A 27856-nucleotide genomic window follows, 5' to 3' on the forward strand; every position below is an offset into this window, starting at 1 on the left:
TGGGTTAGAGAGTGGCAAATGAAATACAATGTTGGAAAATGATGGTCATGCACTTTGGTAGTAGAAGTAAATGTGCAGACTATTTTCTAAACAGGGAGAACATCCAAAAAACTGAGATGCAAAGGGACTTGGGAGTTCTTGTACATAGCAAACTAAAGGTTAACTTGCAGGTTGAGTCAGTGGTGAGGAAGGCAAACGTAATGTTAGCATTCATTTCAAGAGGTCCAGAATACAAGAGCAGGAATGTAATTCTGAGGTTTTATAAGGACTGGTGAGGCCTCACTTTGAGTATTGTGAACAGTTTTGGGCTCCTCATCTTAGAAAAGATGTGCTGGAATTGGAGAGGCTTCTGAGGGGGTTCACAAGCATGATTTTGGGAATGATAGGTAACCCTATGATAGGTAACCATATGAGAAATGTTTGATGGCACTGGATCTGTAATTGCTGGAATTTGAAAGGATGAGGAGGGATCTTACTGAAACCTTTTGAATGTTGAAAGGCCTAGACAGAGTAGATGAGGAATGGATGCTTCCCACGGTGGGGTAGTCAAGGACTAGAGGACACAGCCTCAAGATAGAGGGACAACCATTTAAAACAGATGTGAAGAAATTTCTTTAGACAGAGGGTTGTGAATTTGTGGTATTTGTTGCCACATGCAGCTGTGGAGGCCAGGCCGTTGGGTGTATTTAAGGCAGAGGTTGATAGGTTCTAGATTGACCACAGCATCAAAGGTTATGGGAAGAAGGCCAGGGAGTGGGGCTGAGGAAGGGAAATAAAAAGGATCAGCCATGATTGAATGGTGGCACGGACTCTGATCGGCCAAGTAGTCTAATTCAGCTCCTATGTCTTATGGTAAAACAAACAGTATTACATGGGCAAAATAAAATATTCAGCAGATGCTGGAAATCCAGAGCAAAACTCAAGATGCTGGAGGAACTTAGCAAGTCTAGCAGCATATATGGAGACGAATAAACATTTGCATCTTACTGCCCCCTCATTGATATTACCTGACCTGCTGAGTTCCTCCAATATCTTGTGTGTTGTTCAATATTACACGTGGGGAGCTCAACCCCCAACAATATGCCAGCTAGTCCCCGCAGGTGCAGGCGATGTTAGATACCTTTAGCATCGCCTCCAACCATGCCATTCAGTGCCGCAGTGCCTCTTCATTGGCTGAGGGCCACTCTCCCTGCTGACGTACGCCTGCTCCCATCTCCTCAATGACACCTGCGGCCGCGCCCCTCGAAGCAGCTCGCGCCCTTCCTGAAAGGCAGCCTTGGTCCCGCCTCCTTGCTCAAACTTCTGCTGAGGTCACCTGTAGTCCCGCCCCTCCCTAACTCTATTGGCTCCGGGCTGCGCTCAGCGCCCCGCCCTTTCCCACCTGCTGCCACGCCCCCTCCGTCCGCGCCCTTCCTGAAAGGGATCGTTAGTCCCGCCCCGTTGTCGGTGGAGGTTACCTGTGGCTCCGCCCTCCTGTCAATCTCAGCCCCGGGTATAGCGCGGTTTCGGATCTGCTGCTGCCGCCGCTCGATGGGACGCAACACTCATCCTTCCGCCGCCTGCTCTCTACCCTGGCTTACTAATTTCCTCTGCTCGGAAGGCGGCGGAATGCGACTGTCCTGAGAACCGGGAGGGAATTTATCTTCGACAGACCGGTCCACCCTCCCCTTTTTGTGGTGCTGGTGGCTGCGGTGGGTTTGCGTGAGGATCTTAGCCGGGAAACCCGTGCCTAGGCCCCGGCCTGGGGAAGCCGACCCCGCGTCCTCGGCATTATCCGGAGAGCGGTGGACCCCGCGCACCTACCGCATGTAGGACACGTCCGGTTTACTGGGAATTAAATTGAAGGCGTATAGACACGCAGAGAGGTAAACGAGAAGACGATGGAGGGACAACAGAGGAGTGAGGCTTCGGGTTCTTCCAAGACTAAGGAGAAGTCCGGCAAGGGGAAGAAGAGCCTGGACGAAGGAGAAAAGAAAACTAAGTTTGTGAGTCTTTAATTTTCCAATTAAAAATAAATATATATGGGGAAAGTAAAACTTGCAATGAGAGCACTATCCCTACTGTTCCTATCTTGTCACGGACACTTGTGAAGTGTTTGAAAGGTTTTGGGTAGAACTAAACTTGGTCTTACTCTCTCTCTCTCTTCACTCGCTCTAAAGTCAAGGAAATATTATTAGGTCCAATGGTGCCCTAGATTTGACAGGAGTCTGCAATCTTATTGGTAGAACTAGTGTGAGGTCCTGCGATTGTAACGCGACTATGTGATACTTCCTTGTAGCAGCAAAGTTGGGTTGTTTCTGCTTTCAACGCTTTCTTTTTGCTGAGGGGCTGCGTGCAGCGCGTTTTCATATTGCTCTGGATTGAACTTTTCACGTGCTGTCGGAGTTCAAACAACACTTAGTAAAACGTGGCCAAATTGTTGTAACATGCATTTAAGAGTTCTGCAGTTTCAGAGTTTGTGCAGCTGTTTGCAAACTCAGCCCGAAAATTGTACATTACATTGTTTTTCGCTGAGTATATATAGATCACTGTTAATTTCAAGTTTGCAAGTACTGCATCGGTTTTATTTGCTAAACTGAAAATAAGGAAACTTTGGTTTCCTGTTGATTTAACACACTTCTCTTTCAAATTTTCTAACACCGGTGTTCTGTTATTCCATTCACCAATGTAACCACCAGTCAAATATAAAGAAAACTTCAGATAAAAGTTACAGGGACTTTACAAAAACAGCTATCTGGCACACTTTATTTAGTGTGACATCTTGAGAGGTCATATGGTGGGGTTGTATATAGATGATAATTCCAAGCTACACATTTGGGGCAATTTGTTTGTTTCATTGTCTCTTATGTGTATAGTAATGTCTTTTAATATGAATATTTTGGTCATTAAAATTAAGGATCATTGTTATGATCAGTTTTTCCTTATTAGCTTCTTTCCTACAATCCTCAATTTATAAAGTTGTTGCCAATTCAAACAGTCACCCTGATGGCTGCGTTTTCCCTACTATTCCTCTCAGATTATTCATTTAGAGATACAGCATGGAACAGGCCCTTCTGACCCAACACACCGTCCAGCAACCCACCTATTTAACAGTAGCCTGATCACAGGACAATTTGCAATGACCAAGTAGGTATTTGGATTGTGGGCAGAAACCAGAGCACCCAGAGGAAGCCCACACACTCTCCGGGAGAATGTACAAACATGGAATAAGAATCAGGTTTAATATCGTTGGCGTATGTCGTGAAATTTGCTGTTATGTGGCAGCAGTACATTGCAATACATTAAAATTAAAAAACTAAATTACAGCATGTATATATTAAAAAGTTAAATAGTGCAAAATAGGTAGTGTTCACGGGTTCATTGTACAATCAGAAATCTGATGGTAGATACGATAGGGTCTTTTAAGAGGCTCCTGGAGGGGTATATGGAGCTCAGAAAAATAGAGGGCTGTGAGTAACCCTAGATAATTTCTCAGGTAAGGACATGTTTGGCACAGCTTTGTGGGCCGAAGGGCCTCTATTGTGCTGTAGGTTTTCCATGTTTCTACAGGGGAAGAAGCGATTCCCGAATCATTGTGTGTGCCTTCAGGCTCCTGTACCTCCTCCCTGATGGTAGCAATGAGAAGAGGGTATGCTCTGCGTGATGGGGGTCCTTAATGATGGATGCCACCTTTTTGAGGCATTGCTCCTTGAAAATGTCTTGGATTCTAGAAGTTGTTAAGGATGATGCTGAGGTGAACTCCGAACACAGGAATGACCCAAGTTATAATAGAGTCACGCTAACTGCTCTGTGACCAGCGTTCTGGTTTAAGTTCAGGTTCAGTTAATTGTCATTCAGCCATACACATGTATACCATCAAATGAAACAGCGTTCCTCTGGATCAGTGTGACCAACACAGTATGTATAACTCTCTTAACACATGAAGTAATATTACCAGAAATAAATTCAAAAATAATAAGCTGCATATATGATACAAGTTTAAAAAAGTAATCTGTATAATGCTGCTGACGTTTCAGATGTGATAAGATTTGCGTGGTGCCAAAGCATTCAGTAGTCTTGCGGCTTGGGAGGAGCTGTTTCCCACCCTGACACTCCTTGTCATAATGCTACAGAACCTCCTACCTGATGGTAGGGGATCAAAGAGTTTGGACAAATGGGAAGGATCACTGACAATGCTAAGCGCTCTGTGTATGCAGCGAAGGGTCACTTAGCAACTTACAGTGGCCAATTAACTTACTAAACGGCATCTCTTTGGGATATAGGAGCAAACTGGAGCACCCAGTCAAATTCATGTGGTCAGAGGGAGAACATTTAAGTTCTTCAGAGACAGCACTGGAGTACAGGATAGGAGCTGGGTCACTGGAGCTGAAAGGTGACAGCTCCACTGGCTCTGTCAAATTGAAGCAATAGCACAAATTAATACAGCAGCAAACCACTGTGAATGCCTTGTTGTGGATTTGCTCTGATAGAGCATTAACCACAAATACCAACTCTGCTTAGCTCACTACAGATTCTTCTTGAATTGCTGAGTATTGTCAGCATCTCCCTTCTCATCCTCCTCCATGTAGGCCTCAAAGCTCTCACCTTCCTCCTTTCTGGAAAAATAGATCTAACCAGTTCCACTCCACCAGCACTACCCTACATCTGGCAGGGCTGGTTCTTGCTCTCAACAGTTCCTTTTGGTTCTTCCCATTTTCTCCAAGCCTAGGGTGTAGCCATGAGCATGAGCCACATGAGCCCCAGCTATGCCTGCCTGTTTGTCGGCTCTGTATAGTGTCCACGTTCTAAGCCTTCCCTGGTAACTCTTCCTATCTCTTTCTCAGCTACATTGACAACTGCATTGGTGCCACTTTTTGCACCTATGCCAAGCTTGTCAATTTCATCAACTTGTCCACCTTTGACACCCCTCTCCTCTTTCTCAATCGCTGTGTCTGCATCACCGGAGGCAGACTGTCTGCCAATATCTTTTATAAACCCACTGCTTCTCAAAGCTTTTTTTCCCCAAATCTCTTCCCAACATGTCTTTTCTCATTTCCTCTATCTTCACCATGTCTGCTCTCAGGGCGAGGCTTTCTATAACTGTGTTCTCTTTTTTTCAAATAATTTGTCTTCTACCACCACCAATGCTGCCATCATCCACATCTCTTCCATTTCATGCAGGTCTGCCCTCACCCCATACTCCCGCTGCTGTAACAGTGTTAGGACTCTCCTTGTCTTTACCACCCCATTAGCCTCTGTATTTGGCACATCATTTTCCATAACTATTGCCACTTCCAACAAGATTGTACCACTAAGCACATCTTTCCCTCCCCACTCTCTGCTTTCTGTAGGGGTCTCTCTCTACATTCCCTTGTCCACTTGTCCCTCCCCACTGATCCTGCTCCTGGCACTTATCCCAGCAAGTGGGACAAGTGTCACATCTGCCATTCACTTCCGCCCTCACTTCCATTCAGGGCCCAAACAGTCCTTCCAGGTGAGGCGACATTTCGCCTGCGAGTCTGCCAGTGTATCCAGTGCTCCTGGTGTGGCCTCCTCTATTAGTGAAACCGAATACAGATTGGGAGACTGCTTCATTGAGCACTTCGCTCCTTCTGCCGCAAAATCCAGGATCTCCCACTGGCCACTCATTTCAAATTGATTTCCCATTCCCATTCCATGTGTGTCCATGGTGCCTCTATTGCCACAAATGTCAAATTCAGGTTGGAGGAGCCATACCTCGTATTCTATCTGGGTAGCCTCCAATCTAATGGCATGAACATTGATTTCCATTCTGGTTCCCCTGTCACCACCTCTTCTGCTCAGCTGCCTCTCTTCCTCCTTTCTTCCACGTCCACTATCATCTCCTATCAGATTCCTTCTTCAGCCCCTTACCTCTTCCATCTATCCCCTTCTAGCTTTTTTTACTTAATCGCCTGTTCCCCTATCCATCCACTTTTCCCCTCGTCTGTTTTCACCATCACGTTCTAGCTTGTACTCCTTCCCCTCTCCCTACCTTCTGTTTCTGGCTTCTTCCCCCTTACTTTCCAATCCAGATGAAAGCTTTTGGACTGAAACACTGATTGTTTATTCCTCTCAATAGATACTGCCTGACTTGCTGAGTCCCTCTAGCATTCTATGTGTTATTCAAGATTTCCAGCATCTGCAATATCTCATGCTTAGAATTTGAATGATGTCCTTTGCATTTATGTATATTTTCTAAATTGAAAAAATACCTCTGCATTTCATTTGGGTTCATGCATTTTCTGCTTTTGGAAATGTGTAGTTTACAATCAGTCTGCATTCTTTGGGCGTTTACTGAGGGTAGTTCCCCTGGGTCACTGACAACAGTACAGGCATTTTGAGTGCAGGAGTAAGGATGTCTCACAACTGCTATACATTGGCTAGGTGAGATGATACCTTGAGTATTGTGTGGAGTCTTGGTGTTCCCGATCTTGTTCCCAATCAGGGGTTCATGTACCCCTTCCTTAATGGCATAAAAAAAGTTGGGAACTCCTGCTATAAAGGGAGTATTGCAAAAATTAACTGAACTGGTTCTTTGGATGACAAGGTTATGCCATGAGCTAATTTTTTTTAAATCAAAAAAAAACTTTATTCATAAATTCTTTACAGGAATAAACAGTGTTTTCATACTTTACATTGATGGTCAATGCTTTCCATACTGTTCCATTGCATTCATACCCACCAGTATCACTGCTGTCACTCATGTGGCCTCTGGGGTGGTGTACCACTACAATCATAATTGAGGAGTTTCCTCCCCCCGCAGGAGAAGATCCCCACACTGTGGCCCTTCCCCAGTGAGCACTTGCAGTGCTGCATCAAGCTTTAGTCCCTCAGCACATGCACATTCCAGGCTGCAGGAGTGTCAGTCCACAGCATTCCTCCACGCACAGATTAAGTCATTAGTTTTGTATTCAGTAGAGTTTGGAAGAATGAAAGGCGAATTGAAACTTTTAAAATTCTGTTTGGGCTAGACTGACTAAACACGGGGAGGGGTGTTTCCCCTGGCTGAGATGTCCAGAACTATAGTTCACACCCTCACCTTGCACAGGTAAGGAATGTGCTGAGGAATTTCTGCTCTAAGGGTAGTTTTATCCGGTAGATAGTCAGGGTCTAGAACGGGTAAGGCAACCTACGGCACAGATGATTTTCTAGCATGCGTTATTCATTAATTTGAGGCAAAGCATAGCTATTTGTTTTTTAAAATGGATATTTCCCATATTTCAAGTTTTTTATGGCATTTATCTAGCCCACCGTCGGCTCATTAATATGCAATCCGACTCAGAGGCAAAAAAGTTGCCGACCCCTGGTCTAGAACTTAGGTTTAATTGTTATTCAACCATACATGAATACCCATAGGAACAGGTAAAACAAAACCGTATTCCTCTGGGGCCAGTTGTGAAACACATGACCAACAGTTATAAACAGCACGAATAGCACATACAGTTGAAGTCAGAAGTTTACATACACCTTAGCCAAATACATTTAAACTCAGTTTTTCATAATTCCTGACATTTCATCCTAGAGAACATTCCCTGTCTTAGGTCAGTTAGGATCACTACTTTATTTTAAGAATGTGAAATGTCAGAGTAATAGTAGAGAGAATGGTTTATTTCAGCTTTTATTTCTTTCATCACTTTCCCAGTGGGTCAGAAGTTTACATACACTTTGGTAGCATTGCCTATAAATTGTTTAACTTGGGTCAAACGTTTTGGGTAGTCTTCCACAGTAAGTTGCTGGAATTTTGTTCCATTCCTCCAGACAGAACTGGTGTAACTGAGTCAGGTTTGAAGGCCTCCTTGCTCACACACGCTTTTTCAGTTCTGTCCACCAATTTTCTATCGGATTGAGGTCAGAAAATGATGTCAAGTCTGGTTCATCCTTGGGAGCAATTTCCAAACACCTGAAGGCACCACATTGACTTGTACAAACAATAGTACACAAGTATAAACACCATGGGACCACGCAGCCGTCATACCGCTCAGGAAGGAGATGCATTCTGTCTCCTAGAGGTAAACGTACTTTGGCGCGAAAAGTGCAAATCAATCCCAGAACAACAGCAAAGGACCTTGTGAAGATGCTGGAGGAAACAGGTAGACAAGTATCTATATCCACAGTAAAACGAGTCCTATATCGACATAACCTGAAAGGCTGCTCAGCAAGGAAGAAGCCGCTGCTCCAAAATAAGAAAGTCAGACTACAGTTTGCATGACCCCAAGCATACCTCCAAAGTTGTGGCAAAATTGCTTAAGGGCAACAAAGTCAAGGTATTGGAATGGCCATCACAAAGCCCTGAACTCAATCTGATAGAAATTTTGTGGGCAGAACTGAAAAAGCGTGTGTGAGCAAGGAGTCCTACAAACCCTACTCAGTTGCACCCATTCTGTCTGGAGGAATGGAACAAAACTTGCTGCGAGCAGGTTTTGAAAGGCTACCCAAAACGTTTGACCCAAGTTAAACAATTTAAAGGCAACGCTACCAAATACTAACAAAGTGTATGTAAACTTCTGACCCACTGGGAACGTGATGAAAAAAATAAAAGCTGAAATAAATCATTCTCTCTACTATTATTCTGACATTTCACATTCTTAAAATTCCTAATTGACCTAAGACAGGGAATGTTTTCTAGGATTAAATGTCAGGAATTGTGAAAAACTGAGTTTAAATGTTTTTGGCTAAGGTGTATGTAAACTTCTGACTTCAACTGTACAAAACAGCAAATATATACAGACATGTCAATTAGGGACTTGGGATACCTCTGGTGTCACCTCTCCTGGACTTGTTGCTACCCCACACAGCTCCCCAGCTGTCTCTCTCAACAATAAAAAGATTCATTTTTGCAGGCATTTAAGAAAAATAAATACAATAAAATTTATGAAAAACTATACAGAATTGAAGACTGGCAAATAACCTGCAAGCAAAAGATGTCAAGTTATGCAAATAAAGAAAATAATACTGAGAACATGAGTTTGTAGAGTCCATATGTTGTGGAATTAGTTCAGAGTTGAGGTGAGTGAAGTTATCCATGCTAGTTCAGGAGTCTGATGGTTGTAGGATAATATTTGTTCTTGAACCTAATGGTGTGGGAATAAGCTTCTGTTTCTCCTGCAGGATAGTAGTAGTGAGAAGAGAGCATGGTCTGGATGTTGTGAGTTCTTAATGATGGATGCTGCATTCTTGTGGCAGTGCTCCTTGAAAATGTACTAAGTGGTGGAGAGGGCTATTCCTGTGATGTACTGGGCTGTATCCAACACTTTATGTAGCCTTTTCCATTCCTGAACAATGGTGTTTCCATACACTTGGAAAGTGTGGTGAAGGCAGACATAGTTCTTCTATTTAAAAATAACACGTGATCATCTGAATAGCCTAAGATACAAGACTGTAACCTAAAAGATGGGAAATGGGATTAAACAGGGCAAAGTTCAAAGTAAGTGTATTATCAATGTACATACAGTGGCATGCAAAACTTTGGGCACCCCTGGTCAAAATTTCTGTTACTGTGAATAGCTACGTGAGTAAAAGATAACCTGATTTCCAAAAGGCATAAAGTTAAAGATGACACATTTCTTCAATATTTTAAGCAAGTGTGGCGACCCACTTTCTGCGCAGGCGAACTGGCTCACAAATAGCCAGCGCGTGGGGAGAGACTTTGGTAATGCACCTCTGACGTCATTTCCGCCTGGAGAGGGCGAGCGCTAGGGATTAAATGCCAGCGCCGCAAAGTTTGAATAAACTAGTCTCAAAATGACTTACCGACTGCGTGTCGTCTCTAGCTCTGTATGTAGTACATCGCTACATTGGTGACCCCGACGGTCCAAACGGGATTTGGACCAAAGATGACCGACTCTTCATCTGTTCACGCAGTTTCGCTAAAACTGCCGACTTTCTGGACGCTGCGACCACGCGTGTGGTTTAGCCAAGCAGAAGCCCAGTTCCAGATTCGGCAGATATCCTCTGATTCCACGCGTTATCACGTGGTGAGCGCCCTTGATCAGGAGAAGGCCGCCCAGGTTGCGGATTTCATAGTCGCCCCCGGAAGAAGGCAAATATGAAGCATTCAAAACGCTGCTCATTGGGACCTTTGGCCTCTCACAGCGTGAGCGGGGTGCCCGCCTGCTTCACCTGGACAGTTTGGGAGACAGGCTGCTGTCAGCATTGGTGAATGAGATGCTGGCCCTGGCTGACGGACACAAGCCCTGCCTCATGTTTGAGCAGGCGTTCCTAAGTAGACCTCGTCCGGGGATATCATCAAATCCTGGTGCACCCTGAAGACATCCCCAAAACAGCATTCATCACCCTGTTCGGCCTGAAGAATGCTGCACAGACGTTCCAGCGGCTAATGGATGCGGTGGGATGCGACCTGGACTTTGCGTTCATCTATTTGGACGACATCCTTATAGGTAGCAGTAGTCGCCAGGAGCATCTGTCCCACCTCAGCCAGCTCTACTCCCGCCTGAGTGATTTCGGCCTCACGATCAACCCGGCCAAATGCCAGTTCAGTCTCGATACCATTGACTTCCTGGGCCACAGGATTACCAAAGACGGGGCAACACCTCTGCCCGCCAAGGTAGACGCGATCCGCCACTTTGCCCGGCCCAACACGGTCAAAGGCCTGCAGGAGTTCATTGGTATGGTGAATTTCTACCACCGTTTCCTCCCCTCAGCAGCCCGTATCATGCGCCCTTTGTACACCCTGATATTGGGTAAAGGCAAGGGCATTACTTGGGACGAGGAGGCTGCAGCCGCTTTCGTTAAAGCCAAGGAAGCCTTGGCAGATGCCGTGATGCTGGTGCACCCCAGAACGGACGTTCCGACTGCCCTCATGGTGGATGCATCCGACACAGCAGTCGATGGGGTGCTGGAGCAGCTCATCGAGGGGTACTGGCAACCCCTGGCGTTCTTCAGCAAGCACCTACGACCACCTGAACTCAAATACAGTGCTTTCGACCGGGAGCTGTTGGCACTGTATCTGGCAATCCGGCATTTCAGGTACTTCTTAGAAGGCAGGCTGTTCACTGCGTTCACGGACCACAAACCGTTGACCTTCGCGTTCACGAAGGTGTCCGATCTCTGGTCGGCTTGCCAGCAGCGACATCTGTCCTACATATCCGAGTACACGACGGACATCCAGCATGTCTTGGGAAAGGACAACGTCGTGGCGGGCGCACTCTCCAGACCAGCTGTCCAGGCCCTGTCCCTGGGGGTGGACTATGCAGCACTGGTGAAGGCGCAGCAGGCAGACGACGAGATGCCCAGCTACAGGACCGCAGTCTCCGGTTTGCAGCTGCAGAACTTTATCGTAGGCCCAGTTGAGAGGACCCTCCTGTGCGACGTGGCTACCGGCCAACCTCGCCCCATCGTCCCGGCAGCCTGGAGGCGGCAAGTTTTTGACTCCATACACGGTTTGGCGCACCCATCTGTCAGGACAACCATCCGGCTGGTCTTCAGCAAGTTCGCGTGGCATGGACTTCGCAAGTAGGTCAGTGAATGGGCCAGAACGTGCGTGCAGTGCCAAACAGCCAAGGTGCAGCGGCACACTAAAGCCCCGCCGCAGCAGTTCGAACCCACCCGCCGGAGGTTCGACCACATTCATGTGGATATCGTGGGCCCCCTACCAGTGTCCCGAGGAGCGTGGTACCTCCTAACTATGGTAGACCGGTTCATGAGGTGGCCAGAGGAGGTCCCGCTCACCGACACATCTGCCGATTCCTGCGCCCGAGCACTGATTGCAACTTGGGTAGCATGTTTCGGGGTACCGGCCCACATTACCTCCAACAGAGGCGCCCAGTTCACCTCCAGCCTGTGGTCGGCTGTGGCCAGCCTGTTGGGAACACAGCTACACCACACTACTGCCTACCACCCACAGTCGAATGGACTAGTGGAACGCTTCCACCGTCACTTGAAGTCGGCTCTCATGGCCCGCCTGAGAGGACCTAACTGGGTGGACAAGCTTCCTTGGGTCCTGCTTGGAATTCGCACAGTGCCCAAAGAGGATCTGCACGCCTGGTCGGTCGAGTTGGTGTACGGCGCACCCCTGGCCGTCCCAGGAGAGTTCATACCAGCCCCAAGGGGGCAAGAGGAGGAACCCGCAGCAGTCCTGGACAGACTACGAGAAAGGCTCGGCAACCTGGCCCCCATGCCGACTTCACAGCACGGACGGACCCCGACCCATGTACCCAAAGACCTGCAGGACTGTAAGTATGTGTTTGTACGAAGGGGCAGACACCGGGCACCGCTACAGCGGCCGTATGAGGGGCCGTTCAAGGTGATCAACAACAGCGGGTCCACGAATGTTCTGGACATTGGCGGGGGGAAGAGGAGGTTTTCACAGTGGACCGACTCAAACCAGCCCATGTGGACTTGGCGCAGCTGGTTGAGGTTTAGGCACTGTGTCGCAGAGGCAGACCTCTAAACATAGGCTGATCCAGACTGGACATTGGGGGGTGTATCGCCAGTTCTGGTGGAGGGGGGAGTTATGTGGCGACCCAATTTCTGCATAGGCGAACTGGCTCACAAATAGCCAGCACGCGGGGAGAGACTTTGGTAATGCACCTCTGACGTCATTTCTGCCCGGAGAGGGCGGGCGCTAGGGATTAAATGCCAGCGCTGCGAAGTTTGAATAAGCTAGTCTCGAAACGACTTACCGATTGCGTGTCGTCTCTAGCTCTGTATGTAGTACATCGCTACATAAGATTACTTTTTTTATTTCCATCTTTTACAGTTTCAAAATAACAAAAAAGGAAAAGGTCCCAAAGCAAAAGTTTGGGCACCCTGCATGGTCAGTACTTAGTAACACCCTCTTTGGCAAGTATCACAGTCTGTAAATGCTTTCTGTACCCAGCTAAGAGTCTTTCAATTCTTGTTTAGGGGATTTTTGCCCATTCTTCCTTGCAAAAGGCTTCTAGTTCAAAGCTTGTGCCTCCCAGCTATGTGGAGTACTTCACCATGTCTTCAACCCGAGTCTGAGTGTCCAGAGGGTTCCTGTGCTGTGGAAGGCATCCTGCCTCATTCCTGTACCGAAGACGCCGCGCCCCAGTTGCTCCAATGACTACAGACCGGTGGCATTGACCTCCGACATCATGAAGACCCTGGAGAGACTTGTTTTAGAGCAGCTCCGGCCTATGGTTAGGCCACATTTGGAACCCCTCCAGTTCGCTTATCAGCCCTGACTAGGAGTTGAGGATGCCATCATCTACCTGCTGAACCGTGCCTACGCCCACCTGGACAAGCTGGCGAGCACTGTGAGGGTCATGTTTTTTGACTTGTCCAGTGTGTTCAACACCATCTGCCCTGCTCTGCTGGGTGAGAAGCTGACAGTGATGCAGGTGGATGCTTCCCTGGTGTCATGGATTATTGATTACCTGACTGGCAGACCACAGTATGTGCGCTTTCAACACTGTGTCAGACAGAGTGGTCAGCAGCACTGTGGCTCCACAGGGGACTGTCCTGTCTCCCTTTCTCTTCACCATCTACACCTCGGACTTCAACTACAACACAGAGTCTTGCCATCTTCAGAAGTTTTCTGATGACTCTGCCATAGTTGGATGCATCAGCAAAGGAGATGAGGCTGAGTACAGGGTGACGATGGGAGACTTTGTCACATGGTGTGAGCAGAATCATCTGCAGCTTAATGTGAAAAAGACTAAGGAGCTGGTGGTGGACCTGAGGAGGGCTAAGGCACTGGTTACCCCTGTTTCTATCCAAGGGGTCAGTGTGGACATGGTGGAGGATTACAAATACCTGGGGATACGAATGGACAATAAACTGGACTGGTCAAAGAACACCGAGACTGTCTACAAGAAGGGTCAGAGCCGTCTGTATTTCCTGAGGAGACTGAGGTCCTTTAACATCTGCCGGATGATGCTGAGGATGTTCTACGAGGCTGTGGTGGCCGGTGCTGTCATGTTTGCTATTGTGTGCTGGAGCAGCAGGCAAGGGTAGCAGACACCAACAGAATCAACAAACTGATTCGTAAGGCCAGTGATGTTGTGGGGTTGGAACTGGACTCTCTGATGGTGGTGTCTGAAAAGAGGATGCTGTCGAAGTTGCATGCCATTTTGGACAATGACTCCCATCCACTCCATAATGTACTGTTTAGGCACAGGAGTACATTCAGCCAGAGACTCATTCCACCGAGATGTAACACTGAGCGTCATAGGAAGTCATTCCTACCTGTGGCCATCAAACTTTACAACTCCTCCCTAGGAGTGTCAGACACCCTGAGCCAATAGGCTGGTCCTGGACTTATTTCCACTGGGCATGATTAACTTATTATTATTTAAATATTTATGGTTTTATATTGCTATATTTCTTCACTATTCTTGGTTGGTGCGACTGTAACGAAACCCAATTTCCCTCGGGATCAATAAAGTATGTCTGTCTGTAGTTCTGTGAGATTCTTGGGCCGTCTTGCATGCACTGCTCTTTTGAGGTCTATCCACAAATTTTCGATAATGTTTAGGTCGGGGGACTGTGAGGGCCATGGCAAAACCTTGCGCCTCCTGAGGTATTAATATTCCATTGTGGATTTTGATGTGTGTTTAGGATCATTATCCTGTTGTAGAAGCCATCCTCTTTTCATCTTCAGCTTTTTTACAGGATGGTGTGATGTTTGCTTCCAGAATTTGCTGGTATTTAATTAATTCTTCCCTCTACCAGTGAAATGCCCCCCATGCCACTGGCTGCATCATAATCCCGAAGCATGATCAATCTACCCCTGTGGTTAACAGTTGGAGAGGTGTTCTTTTCATGAAATTCTGCACCCTTTTTCTCCAAACGTACCTTTGCTCATTGCAGCCAAAAAGTTCTATTTTAACTTCATCAGTCCACAGGACTAGTTTCCAAAATGCATCAGGCTTGTTTAGATGTTCTTTTGCAAACTACCGATGCTGAATTTTGTGGTGAGGACACAGGAAAGGTTTTCTTCTGATGACTCTTCCATGAAGGTCATATTTGTGCAGGTGTTGCTGCACTGTAGAACAGTGCAACACCACTCCAGAGTCTGCTAAATCTTCCTGAAGGTCTTTTGCAGTCATACGGAGTTTTGATTTGCCTTTCTAGCAATCCTACGAGCAGTTCTCTCGGAAAGTTTTCTTGGTCTTCCAGACCTCAACTTCACCTCCACCGTTCCTGTTAACTGCCATTTTTAAATTACAGTACAAACTGGGGAAATGGCTACCTGAAAACGCTTTGCTATCTTCTTATAGCCTTCTCCTGCTTTGTGGCATCAATTATTTTAATTTTCAGAGTGCTAGGCAGCTGCTTAGAGGAGCCCATGGGTGCTGATTGTTGGGACAAGATTTGAGGAGTCAGGGTATTCATAGAGCTTTGAAATTTGCATCACCTGGCCTTTCCTAATGATGACTGAACAAACCATAGCCCTAACAAGCTAATTAAGGTATGAAACCTTGGTAAAAGTTATCTGAGAGCTCAAATCTCTTGGAGTGCCCAAACTTTTTTTTTCACTCTAAAATTGCACAAAACCAAAATAATACACAGATCTTGCTTAAAATATTGAAGAGAATGTTTCATCTTTAACTTTATGACTTCATCTGCTCACTTAACTATTCACAGTAACAGAGATTTTGACCAGGGGTGCCCAAACTTTTGTATGCCACTATATATGTTACCATATACAACCCTGAGATTTATTTTCTTGCAGGCATTCACAGTAAATACAAGAAAACACAATAAAATCAATGAAAGACTGCACCCAACAGGATGGATAATGTACAAAAGACCAGAAATTGCAAGAAAGAAAAAAACAATAAATAAGCAAAAAATATTGATGACATGAGATGAAGCGTTCTTGAAAGAGAGTTTATAGCTTGTGGGGGAAAAAATCAATGATGGGGTGAGTGAAGTTGAGTAGTTATCCCTTCTTGTTCAAAAGCTTGATGGTTGAGGGAAGAGAGATGTTGAGGAACACATCGGAGACTTCTTGTGCCTGATAACTTGATAATGATTCGACCATTATGAAGTTTTATTTCCTGTGTTACTTCGGAATTTAAATTCTCCCCAAGCTTGTTGTTGCAATGTAGAATGTGGTATCAGAAACGTGTCAAAACAGGTTCAGTGGTAACTCTGATTAGTTAATCAGAAATATGAAAAAGTTTTCAGGGCTCTGAGCAAAAATGCAGCAAAGAGGGTAAAGATAATGTATTCTAGTTTATTGTTATCATTGGCATATATACAGTGTATATGGGCACCATGGTGGTCTAGCAGTTAATGCAGCACTATTATAGCTTGGGGTGTCAGGGTTTGGTGTCCTCTGTAAGCAACTGTGTACATTCCTTACCATGTATGATTGGGTTTCCTCCAGATGTTTCAGTTTCCTTGCACAATCCAAAAACATACCGATTGCTAGGTTAATTTATAAGCAAATTGCCCTGTAGTTAGACTAGGGTTTTATTTATTTTTATTTTGGTGAGATAGTGTATACAGTGGAATATGTATGTCAGACCCTTTCAGCCGCACTTCCCAGCAATCCTCCCAAGTTAACTCTAGCCTAATCACAGGACAGTTTACAATGACCAATCAACCTACCAATCGGTATGTCTTTGGACTGTGGGAGGGAACTGGAGCACTGGAAGAAACCCATGTAGTCACAGGGAGAATGTACAAATTCCTTCTGGGCAGCAATGGGATACAGATGGGTTGTTGGCGGTGTAGCTCGAAGGGCTGGAAGGGCCTGTTCTATGCTGTATCTAGAAGTAAATAAATAAGAAAAAAGGTTTTTGCTGCTGCAGTGTAATACATTACAAGATGAGGACAAGAATAAGCCAATATAAACTAATATAATGGCTCTTAAATATCTGGGAGCAATGATTGGCAAAATACTGCTTGTGGTTGTAGTAATGCTAAACTGGATATTTTAATTATTACATCTGTTTCTCTTGGATCTAGGACTCTGGATAAGAATTCACATTAAATTTCAGACATTCAGTTTGCTTCATTTTATAAAAAGATTGATGAAAATCAAAATGAGCACCATACACTGGCATCTGAAGTAAAAAAAAAGCATGCTAGAAGTATTGAGCAGGTCAAAGTCCCTTCATACTCTTAACAAGACTGAATATACCTCCTAGTCATCTTGCAATTGCAATCAATTCCAAGACTTTGGTTTCCTTCTCAAATTTAAATTAGATTCTTTAATCATTACAATTATTAATCATAATTGTACCACTTAATGAGAAATATATCCTTGCCGGTAAAGATTTTGCAAACCATCACTTAGAAGATATTTTAAAGATATGGAAGAAGGTCTTGTGGTCGAATGAGGCTAAAGTGGAACCTTTTGGCTTCAATACTAAGCGTAGGTGTAATCAGCCAGGTAATACCATCTCTACTGTAAAGTATGGTGGAAGTAGCATCATGCTATGAGGATGCTTTTCAGCAGCAGGATTGATTAGAAGATGAATACTGCTGAATACAAAGATCCTGGATAAAAACCTGCTAGCCTCTGCCAGAGAGCTTAAACAGGGGAGGAAGTTCATCCTTCAGCTGGACAACAATCCAAAGCACACTGCCAGAGCAACCTTGGAATGGCTTTAAGTTAAGAAAACTTATGTCCTTGAGTGGCCCAATCAGAGTCCTGACCTTAACCCAATAGAACATCTCTGGCAAGACCTCATGATTGTTGTCTATCGCTGCTCCTCAACTAACCCAGTACAGCATGAGCAATTTTGCAAGGAGGAATGGGCAAATATTCCTCCATCACCTTGTGCAAAGCTAATAGTCATCCAAAAAAAAAACTTCTCGCTGAGTCCTGATGGCGGAGTCTCTGCCTGAAATGTCGACTGTTTGCTCTTTTCCATAGATGCTTCTTGGCCTGCTGAGTACCTCCAGCATTTTGTGTGTGTTGCTTTGAATTTCCAGCATCTGCAGATTTTCTCTTGTTTGAGACTACTGGCTATAATAGCTGCAAGAAATTATCCAATTAAGTACTGAGTAAATGGGGATGAATGCTTTTGAACTGCTAGCATTTCAGTTTTTGAATTTTTAGTTTTTCATGTTTTACAAGTTTCCCTGTTTTTGATCTTTTACTGTGGGGGAAAAAGGAGTATGTGATTCACAAACAAAAAATTCAGTTAAATTGATCGAAATCCTTGGTTGTAAGATCCAGTTATGTGAACAAGGGTTGGGAGGACTGAGTACTTTTGCAAGGCACTGTGTAAATGTGAAACATTCTAAACTTGGCAGGGCAGGTAGTTAGGCCACCACCAAGGTCTTGTCACTATGCTAGCAATCTGTTTACCTGTGCTGTGCACTACATGCACTTTCAATTATATTTTTAACTTTTGTGGTAATATTTTGTTTTATGTGCTGTGTGATGTGTTTTGTGGACGCACTATGGTCGGGTGGAATGTTGTTCTGTTTGGTTGTGTATACGTAAAGTCAGATGACAATTAACTTGGACTTGATGAGTGTAGAATGGCTAGGATTTTAAGTGATGTCAAAATTATAGAAAGCTAAGCACAAATAGTCCACGCTGAACCATTTAAACTGCCTTGTCCCATCAACCTGTTCCTGGACCACAGCCCACCATACCCTCCCATCCATGTACAGTACCTATCCAAGTTCTTTTGAATGTTGGAATAGAAATTGCATCCACCACTTGTGTTGACAGCTTGTTCCACTCTCTGTTAAGAAGCTTCGCCTCGTGTTCCCCTTAAACACTTTACCTTTCACCTTTAACCCATGACCTCTAGTTGTAGTCCCACCCAACCTCAGTGAAAAAAGCCTGCTTGCATTTATCCTATCTATACCCCTCATCATTTTCTGAACCTCTATCAAATCTTCCCTCAATCTTCTACATTCTCAGTGGAATAAAGTTTTATCCTACTCATTCTTTAAATAGGGTCTTCCAGTCCCTGCAACATACTTGTAAATTTTCTCTGTACTCTATTTACTTCTTTCCTGTAGATAGGTGACTAAAACTGCACAGAACTTCAAATTAAGGTTCACCAACAACTTGTACAACTTAAACATAACATCCCAAATACTGTACTCAGTACCTTGATCAATAAAGGCTAATGTGCCAAAGCTTAATGACCTTGTCTACTGGAGACAGCTTATCCATCAATGTCTATTACAAACCCATGAACCCTCACAGCTGCCTGGACTACACCTCGTCCCACCCTGTTACTTGTAAAAACGCCATCCCTTTCTCTCAATTCCTCCGTCTCCACGTCTGCTCTCAGGATGAGGCTTTTCATTCTACAATGAAGGAGATGTCCTCCTTTTTCAAAGAAAGGGGCTTCCCTTCCTTCACCATCATTGCTGGCCTCAACCGCATCTCTTCCATTTCCGCACGTCTGTTCTTACTCCATCCTCCCGCCACCCTACCAGGAATAGGGTTCATTTTGTCCTCACCTACCACCCCACCAGCCTCCGCACTCAGCACATAATTCTCTGAAACCTCCGCCATCTCTAATGGGATCCCACCCCCAACACATCTTTCCCTCCCCTCCACTTTCTGCTTTCCGCAAGGATCGCTCCCTATGCAACTCCCTTGTCTGTTCGTCCCTCCCCACTCATCTCCCTCCTGGCACTTATCCTTTTAAGCACAGGTGCCGCACCTGTCTCTACATCTCCTCCCTCACTACCCGAAACAGTCCTTCCTGGTCAGGCGACACTTCACCTGTGAGTCTGTTGGGGTTATTTTCTGTGAGCGGTGCTCCTGGTGTGGTCTCCTGTATATTGGTGAGACCCGACGTAGATTGGGAGACCGCTTCGCCAGTCATCTATGCTCCATCCAGCAAAACAAATGGCTCCCAGTGGCTACCCATTTTAATTGCACTTTCCATTCTCATTTCGGTATGTCCATCCACGGCCTCCACGACTGTCGTGATGAAGCCACACTTAGGTTTGAGGAACATCTTGTTTTCTGTTTGGGTAGCTTCCAAAATGATGGAACCTTGATTTCCAAAATGAACCTTGATTTCTCAAACTTCAGTAATGCTCCCTACCCACCCCTTTCACCATTTCCCATCTTTCTGTCTCTTTCGCCAATCAACTTCCCAACTCTTAACTTCATCCCTCCCCCAGGTTTCACTCATCACCTGGTGTTTCTCTCTCCCCACCTTTTAAAACCTACTCCTCAGCTTTTTCTTCCAGTCTTGCCAAAGGGTTTCGGCTTGAAACATCGACTGTACTTTTTTTCCATAAATGCTGCCTGGCCTGCTGAGTTCCTCCAGCATTTTGTGTCTGTTGCTTGGATTTCCAGCATCTGCAGATTTTCTCGTTTGTGATTTGAAACACCTCTGTAACCTGTATAGGATCCATGACTTGCAACTTTATTTCAGATTTCTAACTTTTGCAGTATTCTTTTGTTTTTGTGAATTGAGCTATTTAGTAACTGCTAATAACTGAGATTCTGCATGGATTATACTTTGTGCAAACCATATTGCTCAAAGGATGTAATAATTCCATGATTGTACACTGTTTTGTACTGTATTCTTGGGAATATCCATGGAGATCTTTTGTATTTAAATTTGCACAAGATGAGCTAGGGCTCTTGTAGAATGGAATATAATTTAACAGGGGTATCAGATTATCACTCTCATTCCCCCACATTCTTGTGATACTGATTTGAATCTGTTCTGGGAATGATTGTGTTATGTAGATCCTGCACGTTGGTATACCAGTTAAGTTTCACAAGTATAAAACAAGAGTTAGGCTGCATCTGGTGTATTGCATATTGTTCTGGTCACCTTTTTATAAGAAGGATATTGAGGGTTCAGAAGAGAGTGTGCAGAAGAGATTTGACAGGATGCTGCCTGGATTAGAAGGCAGTGAGGCCCTGGATTAGGAAAAATCCTCGGTGGTTTGTCCAATGAGAGTGTGGACAAACTTGGGCTGTTTTCTCTTGAGTGTCAGAGGCTAAGGGGGAGATCTGATAGAGGTTTGTAAGATTGAGAGGCATAGAGACAGTATAGTGGTGCTAGTAAGTTCGTGAACCCTGTAGAATTTTCTCTATTTCTACACAAGTATGACCTAAAATATGATCAGATCTTAAACATAGAAAACCAACAGCACAATACAGGCCCTTTGGCCCACAAAGTTGTGCTGAACATGTCCCTACTTTAGAGATTACTAGGCTTACCTATAGCCCTCTATTTTTCTAAGCTCCATGTACCTATCCGAAAGTCTCTTAGAAGACCCTACTGTATCCGCCTCCACCACCATTGCCGGCAGCCCATTCCATGCACTCACCACTCTCTGAGTAAAAAAACTTACCCCTGACATCTCCTCTGTACCTACTCCCAAACACCTTAAACCTGTGTCCTTTCATGGAAACCATTTCAGCCCTGGGAAAAAGCCTGACTATCCACTCGATTAATGCCTCTCATCATCTTGTACACCTCTATCAGGTCACCTCTCATCCTCTGTCGCTGCAAGGAGAAAAGGCCGAGTACACTCAACCTATTCTCAGAAGGCATGCTCCGCAATCTAGGCAACATCCTGGTAAATCTCCTCTGCACCCTTTCTATGGTTTCCACATCCTTCCTGTAGTGAGGCGACCAGAACTAAGCACAGTACTCCAAGTGGGGTCTGATCAGGGTCCTATATAGCTGCAACACTACCTTTCGGCTCCTAAATTCAATTCCACGATTGATGAAGACCAATACACCTTCTTAAGGGCGTCCTATGGACTCGGACCCTAAGATCCCTCTGATCCTCCACACTGCCAGGAGTCTTACCATTAATACTATATTCTGCCATCATATTTGGCCTAATAAAATGAACCACCTCACACTTCTCTAGGTTGAACTCCATCTGCCACTTCTCAGCCCAGTTTTGCATCCTATCAGTGTCTCACTGTAACCTCTGACAGCTCTCCACACTATCCACAACACCTCCAACCTTTGTGTCATCAGCAAACTTACTAACCCATCCCTCCACTTCCTCATCTAGGTCATTTATAAAAATCATGAAAAGGGTCCCAGAACAGATCCCTGAGACACTCCACTGGTGACCGATCTCCATGCAGAATATGACCTGTCTGCAACCACTCTTTGCTTTCTGTGGGCAAGCTTCACACAAGTCCTAAAACTAGATAGAGAACCCAGTTAAGTAAATAACACCAAAGCATTACACTTGTTCATTTATTTATTGAGAAGAATGATCCAATATTAAATGTATTTGTTGGAAAATGTTTGTGAACTTTTGCTTTCATTAACTGTTGAGACACCTTTGTACAGCAATAACTTCAACCAAACGATTCTGGTAACTGTTGATCAGTCCTGCATATCAGCTTGGAGGAATTTTATCCAACTTCCTTTCAGCTTCAGGTGATGGATTGTTGACTTGACATTCTCCTGTAAAATGTCTTGATAGAATCTTGAGTTCATTGTTCCCTCAATGATTGTAAGTAGTCCAGGCCCTGAGGCAACAAAGCAGCCCCAAACCATGTTGCTCCTTTCACCATGCTTCACGGTTGGGATGAGGTTTTGGTGCTGGTGTGTAGTTGCCCTTTTTCCTCCAAACTTATCAATGTGCATTTCTGCCAAGAAGTTCAATTTTTGTCTCATCTGCCCACAGAACATTGTCCCAGAGGCATTGTATAACATCCAGGTAGTCTTTTGCAACCTTAAGAAACTTAGAGAGCAGTGGTTTCTTCTGTGGTGTCCTTGCATGAACACTATTCTTATCCAGTGGTTTTCTTGTTGTGGACACATGAACAGAGACTTTAGCAAGTTCCAGAGATTTCTGCAAGTCTTTTGTTGTTAGTCTTGGGATCTTTTTCACCTCCTTTGGCATTGCAGGTTGTGTTCTTGGTGTGATCTTTACAGGTTGCCCATTCCTAGGGAGAGTAGCAACAGTACTGAACTTCCTCCATTTGTAGACAATTTCTCTTACTGTGGACTGATGAACTCTCAGGTCTTTAGTTATGCCTTTTCCAGCTCATGCATTTCTATAGTTCTTCTAAGGTCCTAAGTTGTTTTGATTGAGGCATGGTGCACATAAACATGCCTTTCTTTAGAAGAGCAGGCTCTGTCAGTAACTTGACTGTCTTTTATAGGGCAGGACATGTCTACAATCCACTCCTCTAATCTCATCTCATTGTTTGGAACACCTGACTCCAAATAGCTTTTGTAGAAGGCATTACCCCAGACGTTTATAGACTTTTTCCAATAAATGTGTATTATTGGATAATTTTTCTCAATAAATGAACAGGCATAATGGTTTTTGATTTACCGTAGATTCCGGATTTTAAGCCGCTACTTTTTTCCCACATTTTGAACAGCTTTGAACTTTGCGGCCTTTAAAACGGAGCGGCTAATACATGATTTTTTTCATGCCGCCTCGTAAACATTTTGCCTCATAACAGTAGACCAATAAAATTGATGAGTAGTTCACAGAGGTCCAGTGAAATTGTACGATAAATCAAGCGCACTTTCACAATTAAATTATTGTAAATCAGTCACTTGTACTCACCCTCATCAACATGGAAAACACTCGAAGAAAAGCATTGTGCTGCCTTTATGGCAGTTATTTAGTTTATAATATTTTCGCTTAGTAATTCATTTTCTAGTTAAAGTTAGAAGAGTTTTAACTATATTTGTTTTCTGTACTACATCGCGGGATGCTATGACGTCACACCCGGTTTCGCCGCGTCTTGTGGGAAAAATGCCGTTTGCGATAAAACGGGACGGAGGGAGGGAGCGCATTACGCGAGCGGCTTTGGATCTGAGCGAACGCTGCTTTTAAGTTAAAGGCGATCAATAACTTTTCCTGGTAGGCTGCAGTATATATATTTTTTACCAGTGTTCAGTAAAGAAGTATACGCAACGTATATTTAAAAGTAGCCGCGTTACGGGCACGGTTCGAAAAAAAGCATTTGCAATATGTATTTGTTTTTGTTACCATATGGATTTAATTAAAAGTTAAAAAATCCTCACGTGTAATATCTTTCTGTGTAAATATCTCATATTACAACGTGGGACACCTGCGGCTGAAAATCCGGTGCGGCCTAAAATCCGGTGCGGCCTGTACAATTAAAAAATTGATTTTATTTCTAAAATTAGAGCCAGCGGCTTTTAATCAGGTGCGCTCTGTAGTCCGGAATCTACGGTATTTAATTAGGTTCTCTATCTAGTTTTGCATGAAGATCTGATTACTTTTTAGGTCATATTTATGCAGAAATGCAGAATTCTGAGGGTTCATAAACTTAATTGCAGCACTGTACCTTTTGCCCAGGGTTGAAATGCCTAATACCAGAGGCATGCATTTAAGGTGAGAGGAGGTACCGTAGATTCCGGATTTTAAGCCGCTACTTTTTTCCCACATTTTGAACAGCTTTGAACTCTGCGGCCTTTAATACGGAGCGGCTAATGCATTATTTTTTTCATGCCGCCAAAAACATTTTGCCTCGTAACAGTAGACCAATAAAATTGATGAGTAGTTCACAGAGGTCCAATGAAATTGTACGATAAATCAAGTGCACTTTCACAATTAAATTATTGTAAATCAGTCATTTGTACTCACCCTCATCAACATGGAAAACACTCGAAGAAAAGCATTGTGCTGCCTTTATGGCAGTTATTTAGTTTATAATATTTTCGCTTAGTAATTCATTTGTTAGTTAAAGTTAGAACTGTTTTAACTATATTCGTTTTCTGTACTACATCGCGGGATGCTATGACGTCACACCCGGTTTCGCCGCGTCTTGTGGGAAAAATGCCGTTTGCGATAAACGGGACGACGGGGGGGAGCGGCGGAGCGAAAACGCTGCTTTTAAGTTAAAGGCGATCAATAACTTTTCCTGGTAGGCTGCAGTATATATATTTTTTACCAGTCGTTAGGAGATATTGGAATGTTGTTCAGTAAAAAAGTATACGCAACGTATATTTAAAAGTAGCCGCGTTACAGGCACGGTTCGAAAAAAAGCATTTGCAATATGTATTTGTTTATGTTACCATATGGATTTAATTAAAAGTTAAAAAATCCTCACGTGTAATATCTTTCTGTGTAAATATCTCATATTACAACGTGGGACACCTGCGGCCGAAAATCCGGTGCGGCCTGTACAAGTAAAAAATTGATTTTCTTTCTAAAATTAGAGCCAGCGGCTTTTAATCAGGTGCGCTCTGTAGTCCGGAATCTACGGTAAGTTGTAAGGAGATGTGAGGGACAAGTTTTTTTTAACAGTGGTGGGTGCTTGGAATATGCTGCCTGGGGTGGTGGTAGAGGCAGATGGATACATTATGGACTTTTAAGAGATGTTCAGATAGGCACATGAATGAAAGGAGAATGGAAGGATATGGAAATTGTGTAGGCAGAAGGGTTTAGTTTAGTTGGCCGTTCTGACCTAATTGGTTCAGCACGACATTCTGGGCAAAACAGCCTGTTCCAGTGCAATAAGTATGTTTAAAAGTTCAACTTTCCTGCTTCTTAAAGGAAGAAAGCAAAAACTGAGTTCTTCCGCAGATGAGTATTTAAATCAAGACTCTTGTAATCATTAAGACTATAAAAATGCTCTGCTCATGGCTAACTGATGCTTATCAAGTACTTGATTCTGGGAACTGACATTTTTAATAGACGATTGTTGATATTAGTTTTCACTAGATGAAATAGCTGCCAGGCAACTGGATTTGTGGCATTGTTATTCATTGTATGTTGAGTTTGTGGAGTTTCGGAATGCTGGAATGTGACAATCGCCGACTTCAACTGTTCCTTTTTCTTTATAGCTAACATTGTACACTATGCCTAACCTCTGACAGTTTCTTCCTCCTTTTCCAAAAAACCTTTCTTCTCTGAAATACCAACCTTGCTACTGACAGCTTTGTAAATTACTATCAGTTTCTGAACTTCTCTGAATCTTTGAATGTGTTGCACCTCCCATTCTTTATTAAGTCAAGTTTATTGTTATCTGACTGTATATACAAAGAAATGTTCTTCTGGACCCAAGAAACTTATTTCACACACATAAAACAAAATGTTACTGTAAATAAGTTAATAAAATATAACTTAAAATGCACGTAGTGCACAGCACAGGAACGGTGGCAGGGTTTTCAATAGTCTCACAGCCTGAGGGAAGAAGTTGGCCCTCAGTTTTTTTTCCTCTGGTCCTGCTGAAGGGTTTCACCCCGAATGTGAACTGCACTCTTTTCCTAGTTGCTGCCTGGCCTGCAGAGTTCCTCCATCATTTTGTGTGTGTTGCTTGGATTTCCAGCAACTGTAGATTTCCTCTTGTTTGTGGAAAAAGTTGTTAGCAGTCTGGCAATCCTAGTCCTGATGTTCCTACACTTCCTTCCCGACAGTAGTGGGCTAAAGAAATCTGTTTTTCTATCCCTGGTTTAAATGACTTAATTCAATGTTCCACCCTCTGTACATGGTGGAAGAAGCCCTCTTCCATTTATTATATGATCTCTTCAGGTATGATAGCGGTGCACTATTTACATTTTCAGCCAGATCAATGACTCGTCCACTGCTGCCCTGCTTTCCATCTTACTGTGGCCGAATTAAATCCTTTAATGCAAAATGGAGTTATATAACTTGCATCTAAAACTGAAATTGACTGCTGGTTTTTGGTTGCAGATAAGTTGATTTTGAACAAAGATGGAAGATATTGGAGGGAGGGAAAAGTTGAGTTTATTGTCATGTGCACAATTGCATGTACACGCAGGTGCAATAAAAAAAATGAAGTAGCTGCTTCACAGATCCATAGCATTATATGAGTAACATTCACAAGAAAAATGAGCATCAATTACAGGTGGCCCCTGTTTTTCGAACGTTCACTTTACAACAGCTCGCTGTTACGAAAGACCCACATTAGTACCTGTTTTCGCTAACCAAAGAGGATTTTCGCCTTTACAAAAAAAAAGACGCACGCTTTATACGTGTGTTTACCCCGAGAAAGACTACCATGACCATGAAGCCTTGTGCGGGCAGTTGTGTGCGCATGCGTGTACGTGCGTAGGCATGTACATGCACTCGCATGTATGTACCGATGTTTTTTTTTCTCCAAATTGATTTTGGCTCACTGTCTTCCCGATTTTGATAAGTGAAGCTACACCGTACATACAATATTTGTACTTTATATAAGCTGTATATTTATCATATCATTCCTGCTTTTACTATATGTTCGTGTTATTTTAGGTTTTATGTGTTATTTGGTATGATTTGGTAGGTTATTTTTTGGGTCTGGGAATGCTCAAAAATTTTTCCCATATAAATTAATGGTAATTGCTTCTTTGCTTTACAACATTTCGGCTTACAAGCGGTTTCATAGAAATGCTCTACCTTCGGATAGCGGGGGAAATCCTGTATACCCAATTTTTACAAGGAAGAACATGATTAGAACAAAATGTCCATTTTAGTGCAAGGTGGTCATAGTGTTGCTAAGTTGCAGTTGTTAGGATCTTGCCTGTTAGTTGAAGGGAAGTAGCTGTTCTTGAACCTGCTAGTGTGGGACTTTAGGCTTCTCTGCCTCCTGCCTGATGGTTGTGGTGAGAAGGTGGAATGGTCTGGATGCTAGGGATCTTGATGGATGTCACTGCCTTTAGGCAGTATCTCCTATAGATATTACCAGTGGTGGGGAAGAATGTTCCCATGATGTATAAGGCAGAGTCCATGACTCCATGCATCTAAAGAGTATATAAATTAGGAATGGTGAATACAATTAGTTATTGAGATTGATTTTAAGTGTTTTGGAGGTTGAAAGATACAGGGAGAGCCATCTAGATTCCTGGGTCTGAAGACTCAGTTGGTATTGGTGGGGTGGTGGAAATGGGTGAAGACCAAGAAGCCACAGTTAGAATATTGAGACCTTAGCTGGTTGTGGCTGCTTAATGTTGGTAAGGAGTAAGTTTTTTGATAAGCATAGAACAGTACACAGGAACAGGCCCTTTGT

General features: G+C 43.9%; 1 protein-coding gene across 1 annotated transcript in view; it reads left to right on the top strand.

Moving 5' to 3' along the window:
* Nucleotides 1-1485: 1485 nt before the first annotated feature.
* LOC140739252 (protein diaphanous homolog 1-like) overlaps nucleotides 1486-27856 on the top strand; it is a 238589-nt gene continuing 212218 nt past the window's right edge. The window contains exon 1 of the mRNA XM_073067393.1: nucleotides 1486-1985. Coding sequence (XP_072923494.1) covers nucleotides 1881-1985 — 105 coding nt within the window. The 5' untranslated portion in view covers nucleotides 1486-1880. The remainder of the gene's footprint in view (nucleotides 1986-27856) is intronic.

This window comes from Hemitrygon akajei, chromosome 15 (genome assembly GCF_048418815.1).
Source record: "Hemitrygon akajei chromosome 15, sHemAka1.3, whole genome shotgun sequence".
NCBI classification, from domain to species: Eukaryota; Metazoa; Chordata; class Chondrichthyes; order Myliobatiformes; family Dasyatidae; genus Hemitrygon; species Hemitrygon akajei.